Source organism: Corylus avellana, chromosome ca5 (genome assembly GCF_901000735.1).
Source record: "Corylus avellana chromosome ca5, CavTom2PMs-1.0".
NCBI classification, from domain to species: Eukaryota; Viridiplantae; Streptophyta; class Magnoliopsida; order Fagales; family Betulaceae; genus Corylus; species Corylus avellana.
Genome location: NC_081545.1, coordinates 8714565 through 8723557, shown reverse-complemented (window position 1 = coordinate 8723557; position 8993 = coordinate 8714565). Strand labels below are relative to the sequence as shown.

Here is an 8993-nt window from a genome sequence, read left to right as displayed (position 1 = left end):
TATTTAGAAATTCACCAAGACCTGGACTTCTATATGCTAAGATCTGGATGGTATTAACTGGTGAACCGTGGCATACACTGCATGCATTTTAGGTTTTATGGTGTTAGAACAGTTTCTTAGTGGCAAATGCTAAATCAATTCACACCTGCAAAAAAGAATGCAAGTACTAGAGTCCGCTGGTAGATGCCGACGGGGGATAATTTTGATGCTTAAGTCGGCTATTGTTTGAAAGGATTCTGAAAGCACAAAGTATGAGTTTTAAACTCAGGGTTAAAAGTTTTCCTTTTATAGCATTATGTTTCATCTCCATTGTGGGTTATTCCTCACGACGCACGGTGGACTAGGTTTAAGCATCCTACATCTGCTCAATTAGGAGTGTATCAGCATAGCGGGGTAGAGCATGGTTATCTGGTTTGGAGCACAAATCATTGTCGAACTAGGTCTTGGACTGGTTTTGAACTTATGGATCGATTTTGTGGTGAATTTTGCGGGTTGTGTGGGCCTGTCGAATTGGGTTGATGCAAATGATTATGATTTATGCACCAGGGTTTGAGCAATATATCATATGTGGGCCATTTGCCTAGATGAACAAAAAGGATTTGAACTGACAAATTTCATTGGTTTTTTTTCAAGCCAACACAAATTTCTACACTTGAAATCCTAAATTTATTGTTAGAACTTTTGGAATGATGTTGGTGTTGCAATCTTGGCTTGCGTGGTAGGAGACGCATTAGTAGCCCACAAGTGTAACAGTTCCAAAACATATGCCCGATTAAGCAAACCAAAAAAAAAAAAAAAAGGAAAGAAAAAAAGAAGAAGCTCTCTTCTCTCTCTTGAGAGAAGCTTTTCCTGCGACCCTCTCCACCTCCTCAGTGAAGTTTTCCACCTCCTCCATGAGGGCTTTCCACCGCCTTTGTGCGGATGTCACCGGGGGAGGAGGGAGAGACCTTCCTCCCCCCTTTCCCTTCGCCTAGTGCGACTGTTTTTCCTCCCCTCTCCGTAGCTGATTCTTTTTTTTTTTTTTTCCTTGAGCAACGGCGCCGCCGCCCCTTCTTCTTCTTCAGTCCACTTTGTCACGTCTGGTCAGCTCCCTCTAGCTGTTCTCCACCCCCTGCAGTCGCCCCGTTCATGGTCCTACGGTGGTTCTTAGCTTCGGAATATTCTAAGCCCGATCTGTCAACCTCCGTTCCTCCCTAGCTTCGACGCGCCACTCGAGGGCCTTCCCAAGCCTCTCAACCGTCCATCGATGCCATCATCGCCTTGTTCCGACCACCATGCGCTGCCAGCCTCCATCCGAGCCTCCTCCGTCTGCCTCCATTTGCCCTGTCCTTTGGTGAAGCCGTTGTTCAGTGGGCTTTTTTACTATTTTCTTTATTTTCCATGTATTTTTAATTTTCTTGTGATTTGCAATTTTTTGTGTTTTTGGCTGCTTGTTTGTTTTGTGGGTTGCTGTCTCTCAGCTCTTAGGTGTTTTGATCTTTTAGTGGAGACTTTTGTAACTGAATTTGTGTTGGTTCCTCTCTTTACTGCAGTCCCTTCAATGGACTACTACAGTGCTAATTCGGCTTTAGTCCATTCCTAGTGGTTGTTGCTGGTTTCTAGTGTGGTTCAAATAGGTTCACCTTAATTTTTGACCATTTTGCTTCTATAACCATCTTGAGCAGTCCCTTGAGAGGACCGGATCACTTGTTTGACCAATTTTGTACCTTTTGCAATTATTATTATACTGTTTTAGTTTATTTTAGGTCTGTTGTTGGGGAGCTCACCTCATTTTTGTTTTTAGGATCATTCACTTCTTCTTTCTTTCAGATCAAGAGTGGGAAGGATCGTTTCATGTAACCCTTTCCTTATTCAATTTTTTTTTTTTTTTTGCCCTTAAATGTAATGGTCCTAAATGCAATGTATAAATCAGTATTTCTAGATAGATCTATTGTTCACAATAATTTTAGGGAAAAATTCATTGGGCTTGACTTTTTATCAAATTATTCTTTAGGGTTTAAACCAATCAAATCAATCTTGAGGGTATATTCCGTAATCAAATCACTCTCTTCATGCTATTTTTGTTAGCTTTTTTATGGTGAATAGTGACATACAACTCATATGTCACGTCATATATGTTAGTTTTTGGAGATATGTGTATAAACTGTACAATCAGGGTGAAGCTAAACAGCACGCTGGCGTGCCACTGTGTATCACGGTCCGTACAATCAGCTCCAATGAAACTTCGCCATATTATACTCATACCACGGTGAATTGTCACGTCAATAACACGTCATTAAAAAAATGCCATAAAGTTAAAAATGCCACGTCATTGGAAGTAAAATGTCAGCAAAAGAGTAAAATTAAAAAAGAAAAAAGAAGGTGAACAAAACACACGCCAATGAAGATTTCCTGCAATCCCCTGACCAAAAAGGAGGGGCAAGAGAATTGCAGTAAATTTGTGAGAAATAATTCTCTGCCCGAGCAGGCAGCATGGGTAGAGAGCCTTTGCTCGAACAAGAGGAGGCCACCCTTAAACTAAAGAGGAGTGGGCAATAGAATCGCAAAACATAAGTGAGACATGCCTTTGTGCTCGGGAAAAAGGCTAGGTAGGGAGCCTCTGTCCAAACAAAATATCTCCTCGATCCCCAATCAAATAGATCAAAAGAATCAGATCACAATCTCCAATTATAAGAGACCCTAATCCAAACACGCACCCCAGATCTATAATTTGCCCATCCATTATCTCTTTCCCTAACCATGGAAAAAGCACTTGCTATGTCCAAGAGAGAATGTCACCAATTGGGGTTGGTTGGATGTACATTAGATTAAACCATCATTTCATGAAGAAGTGGAGGAAAGTTGGCAAATCTGTTCATAGTGTTTGTATGGTGAACCATTAAATCTTATCATTTTCCAACTATTATTGTGACATTTAATTGGTCACCCCTAACCCAAAGTTAATTGAATTACCTATATCCTAATCCAAGTCAACTCCTTTTTTTTTTTTTTTTTTTTTTAACAGGATTTATTATTGTATCGAGTAACATTTAATTATAATACAATTTATTAAGAGTCATACATGACTTCTTTTTTTTTTTCTTTTTTTTCGAATAATAAAAACTTGGATAACATTTACACTAGTAGTGCCTAATATATATCCTCATCAGTCATCATATTTTACTCCTTTTTATATATATTTTTATAAAATAACTTAACGTGCCATGCAAAACTTCCTTTTTCAAATTATAGAATTACCATATGATTATTTTATTTTATTTTATTTTATATTCAATATAATTTATATGCGTTGCTTTCCCTCCGGATTGAATTGTGACTGGCACGTGACTTTTCGACACTACAAAAAAAAAAAAAAAAAAAAAAGGGCTATAAAAATTTAATTTTTGTTGTGTTAATTATTTTAGGGATAGAAATTTACTCATGGTTAATCAAATTGCTACGTGTACCTTTAAGCAGGTCAGAAATATATATTTTTAATAATTATATTAGAAAAATGTGTTTATCACATTCTAATTAAAAAATTATATGTTTCTCACATGTTAATTTTATAGACCAAGTTATATAGAGAAAATTATTTTAGCTGATCTCTAAGTGCATCGGGACTCATAAGCCACTGGGGTTCGACAGACTACAACCCAACTAGAGTGCAGCTTCACCCATGCATAGCACCTTGCAGCCAATTCTCCCTTTAAGGTCATAGATTATTACCTACATAAAGGAAGTAAGAGTATTCACTCATGTATGCAATTCTAACTTAACTAAATTTTGCCTAAATTTCTCATCAGCTTTAAGAGTGTTCAAGTGGTTATAACCAACGGTTATTGGCTATAATCACTAACCGCAACCGCCTTGGGCGGTTATCACTTTTTAATAATCACAACCGCAGCTGCCTAGGCAGTTAGCGGTTATTTTATAATCGACAGTTAACAGTTATTCAATCCAATAATCGAAAGTTTTATAACAGTTTTTTTTTTTTTTTGTTATTAATCGCTTTTCCCTGTCCCTAAAACTGCTAACCATAATTATTCTAGACGATTAACAATTTTTAATAACCGTTTACCAAAACGGTTAATGGTTATACTCAGTTTGCGATTGGCAAATATTGTCTCTTACCTTCTCTTAATCAGCTTCCCTTCTCTTCGTAAACCTTTTTAACCCTTTTTTTCTCTTGCATAGCAAGTGGCGTGAGGTCATTGCACCAACAAATATTGTGCTCTTTTATTGTTTGTTAGTATCTTTAACTTAACAACAAAAAAACAACGTTATTAACCAAAAAAAACTATAATTTAAAACACAAAATACTCTTTAGATTTAAATTTTATAAAACACCACATTTCAAAATATAAAATACTTTCAAATATACATCTCATAAAATGTATTTTTTTCATTTTTGTTTCACGTTAAAACACTTGTTCAAACTAAAATTAAAAAAACAATTTTCAAAATTATTACGTTCAAATTTGGTTAATTAATACCGACCGAAACTCAAACCCTACTTTTCTTACGAATATAAAAAGACAATTTTTTTTTTCAAACCTCTAAATCCGTCCGGAGGAATTATTTTTTAACTAATTTAAAATAGCGTCAAGCGTCTATAAACATTTAAAACGTTAGTCTAAGTTAGTAAACTGCTATTAATGACCTTAACAATTTAATGTGCGTTTTAAATGTTTTTAGACACTACACTATTTTAAATGAGATTAGGAGAAAATTTTTGTCTTATAAAAAAAACGTCCCTCTCTCTTACACGCGCGAAATACTTCTGGCCATTTCTCTTTTTTATTTTCCTGGGAAACAAACATACACTCCAAAATCCAAAATCCGTATATTCCAGCGATTCCCTTACTTCTCACTCTTCTTCCTAACCAACCCTCCCAAAGATCCTAATTTTCCTGATTCAGATCTTATTGCGCTTACCTCACTGAGTTCCGATCTCCATACAATGAGTCGCTACGATTCCAATCCTTTCGAGGAAGAAGAGGTCAATCCGTTTGCGGTAAGTTCTACGTTTATAAATACATTATTTTTGTATTCATCTATGTTGGTTGGATTTGAAATTTGTGGAATAGGAATTGTTTTGGCCTGTGGATTTGTTGGATTTTGTTGTTTTGTTTTCGATCTCGATTTCGTAGTTAGATCTGTTTCTGGCATTTCATTTCCTCTGCGAATTCGAGTTCGTCAATCTCAATGTGGCTCACGTATCCATTTTTTACCTGTATTTTCCTTATTTACAAATTAACTTTCTGCTTGGTTGCCGGGAAATTCTAGGAAATGTGAAGAATACAAATTTCTGGATCCCAGGAGCTATTGTCTTATATTTTTGATTTTATTGCGTAATCCCATTCTCACCTGTTAAGATGGAGCATAATTGGAATTTGATTACTGTTACTTCTATTTTCATTTTTATTTTTAGAATGGTTTCACTTGTTAAAGCGAATTAGGTTTAAGAGATTAGATGTATAATTTATTTATTGAAATATGGTACTAAAACTTAAGAATTCGTGTTCAATTACTTGATAGGCCTGAGATTGTTTAGTAGTCTTTGTCCATGAGGATGAGTATGATGGTTGATTTTTGCCTTAACAAAAACAAAGAAGAAAATCTTGATTTATTATGAGCAAATTGAAATGCGTGAAGTTATATCATGGATTGTGAGATAACTTTCATTGTTTTGTATACTCTTGGAGAGTTTTCTGGTGACCTATAGATGGGAATATATTTTGTCTTGTAATGCTCCTAATTGTTATTGAATTGTCGTAAGTCATGTACTCTATATTATCGCTTTTTTTATTTTATATTTTATTTACCATTTTTGATATGATTCAAAGTTCTGTTAATATTATAGGATTCCACAGCTAGAGGGAAAGGATCGGGGCAATCAAACTATGGCGGAGGTGCATTTTATATGACAGTAAGCTTGCCCTTTTCCTTTCCCTATATCTTTGCTTTTAGCATAAGGCTTTTTTCGGTCAACTAATGCTGAAGAGCATCTGTGATGTGCTTTATTTTTCATAAATGCAACATTACTCATAGTTTTTGGTTTCTTTTACGTTGTGTTTGGTCCAGAGGTATGGATGCACATGATATTGGCTTGATGGATTCCCAATATTAAAGAATTGGAAATGTTGGATTTGTATGTGTAGAAATCCATTTATATTGTTTAAATGACTCATCAAAGTTTTCATGCTTGATGATGTTGGAATCCAATTGGTAGAGTTGTTAAGGTTTGACAAGAATATGCAATCTGACTTAAAAGAGGACCCTTTTTAGGCTGTGGTGGATCATTTTTAGAGTGCTCTGGGATGATGAGTGCTCTTAATGCACTCACTTTTAGAGTAAGACTTAGAGGATATTTCGGCTTATTTGATTTATGAGAATTATTCACTAGTATGCCTTAAGCAACACTCTTAATTCCTATTCTTCTGATCATTTATTTATGCATAATCTTTCTAGCCAGTGACACTGTCTGCATCACTTGCTTAGCTTGTTTGTTTCATGGAATTTTTCTGGGAGACTGCACTTTCAAAGTTATGGGTGCATACCGTGACATTTTTACCTATTCTTTTTTGTGGATGCTTCATCATGCAGTAGCGCATGATATTGCCTTCATAATGTACTGACTTCATATAGATTCTTTTGGCATTTTTAGAATCCCGGAAGTGTACCTCCTGCTACCTCAAGGCTTTCACCCCTGCCTCCTGAACCTTATGATCGTGGTGCTACAATTGATATTCCTCTTGATAATGGAAAGGTGGATTAAAGTACTCAAAATGTTAAATTGGAATGTACATTTTGCTATCTGAATGTTCTGTTTGAGTACGTATTTCCCTTCTGTTTCTTTTAAATTTATTTCCTGTTTAACATTAGGATTTGAAAGCAAAGGAGAAGGAGCTCCAGGTTAAAGAGGCTGAATTGAAAAGGAGGGAACAGGTAATTACTCCTACAATTGCATATGGTCACTTCTGAACATGGATTCATAAATCACATAACTGATGCTTTTAGAAAAAATTTGTAGACCATTCTTCGACACGAATGGGACTGAAATCACTATAAGTTTGTTGATTTCAGGGTTCATATTAGGCAATTATTTTCTAGTAGGAAAAGTGCATGCTATGTGTAAATGCTGGCAGGGAAAGGATAATAATCGGCCACTTGTTAAATTTGACTTAGGTGTAACAAAATATTCACATCCAAAAACTTTATTGTTTTATTTTTTTCTCCTAAAATTATCATCTTGACATTACTTTCAATATGTGTTATATATAAATACATGTATATTTGATATGCATATATACTTGTATTTTTTATGTAGGTATCTTTTATGTGGAAACTAAATTTGAAATTGTACAATATATGCTGTCAGCAAGGCCTTAGTTTTAATTGGGTAATTTTAACCCTAAGCGGTAGTATAATCGGCTGGGGACCACACCTCATGAAGTGGAGGTCACTAGCTCAAATCTTTCCATCCACCTCCCTTTTGGGGCCAATTACTTTAAATAATAATAATAATAATAATAAAATAAATAAATTTAGTTGGGTAATTTCATGTGCTTTTAGACATAAACTGTGCTTATTTGGTAATCACATATCAGCTTTCATGATGCTCTGCAGGAAATAAGACGGAGGGAAGACGCCATATCACGAGGTATATCCATTTTTCATATGCGCTTAAAAGAAACATTGGTAATGATGTGCATTGCCAATTTTCCATGTATTTACAAGATCTTTATTCTGTTTTGCAGCTGGAGTTGTTATAGAGGAGAAAAATTGGCCCCCATTTTTACCTCTCATCCATCATGACATTGCAAATGAAATACCTATCCATCTACAAAGAGTTCAGTATATTGCTTTTACGACATACTTGGGTAAGTTAGCTAAAAGTCCTATCTATTGACAGTTAGATTCAGTGTTTCAACGGGTCATATGTTACTCACTTGTGTATCTGTATTTATCCCACTTTTCTTTGTAAAATTAAAGTAGTTTAAGTTAACAAGTTGATGTTAAAATGTTATAACTTTCTTCGTAAGTGGAACCCAGTGGCACTATTTGAAAGTAATGCACCCTTGTCTATCTCTTCTCTTTGCTGGGTGGGGAATAAACAAAAAGAAAATTGCGTTGCCTATTTCTGTGAAAAAATAAAGCCACTACCTCTAGCTGCATTAGGAAGCTCATGAGATTGTTGGAGTATCCAACTTAAATGATTAAGCTATGAAAAGAAAAATTCACCTGGCTCCTTCTTATGAAGGTTGGTACCTATATCAGTACTTATAATGAACAAGGAGAACAATTTTCTATATTATTTGTTGATTGTAAGTTACACACACATCCGGTGGTCTTGAATCTATGACTTCACCCTCCACCTTATTCTTATGAGGAGAGAAGGTGCCATTTGAGTTAGAGCTTACTGGCATCTAAATTCCCACTTAAGACCTTCTAGTCTGTACCGAAAGAATCTGGTAGCATTCTGAAAGAGTCTCTATTATGTAAATCCTAATAGCTAGTAGATGAAGTTGATATTCCTTAAATCCTCCATACCATATTTAAAAAGTAGTTTAAGAAAAAAAATCTAGCATATTCAAACAGAAAGACCACATGTTCTAACATCTATCACAGCTTATAATAGCCAGAGAATGTTGTCCACATTATTAATTAAGTTGAGATGCGATTCCATGTTTCGAAATTGGTAATAAGATCATGAAGAGATCTATTCTTGGGTATCGGCATGTTCTATGCTAAACGGGGGATGGATCTTTACAAAGGCACGTTTGGTATGCGGTGACCTAGAATGACTATTCCTTTGTTTAGTTGCATACCATTTCCTTACAAAGAGGAATAGTTATTCCTAGAAGAACATAATGGAATTTCTAATAAACTTTTTTTTTTTTCTTCAAATCCAAAACTTATTAAAAAAAAAACATTCTTACTATTCTATGGGTGGCCGACCACCCTAACAGAACACCAAGGGTTGTCATACCACCTCTGGTGCCATTGGG

General features: G+C 35.4%; 1 protein-coding gene across 1 annotated transcript in view; it reads left to right on the top strand.

Moving 5' to 3' along the window:
• Nucleotides 1-4747: 4747 nt before the first annotated feature.
• LOC132180736 (secretory carrier-associated membrane protein 1) overlaps nt 4748-8993 on the top strand; it is a 9750-nt gene continuing 5504 nt past the window's right edge. Inside the window, exons 1-6 of the mRNA XM_059593654.1 lie at nt 4748-4996; nt 5846-5911; nt 6650-6751; nt 6868-6930; nt 7612-7645; nt 7743-7865. Of these exons, the coding sequence (XP_059449637.1) occupies nt 4943-4996; nt 5846-5911; nt 6650-6751; nt 6868-6930; nt 7612-7645; nt 7743-7865 (442 nt within the window). The 5' untranslated portion in view covers nt 4748-4942. The remainder of the gene's footprint in view (nt 4997-5845; nt 5912-6649; nt 6752-6867; nt 6931-7611; nt 7646-7742; nt 7866-8993) is intronic.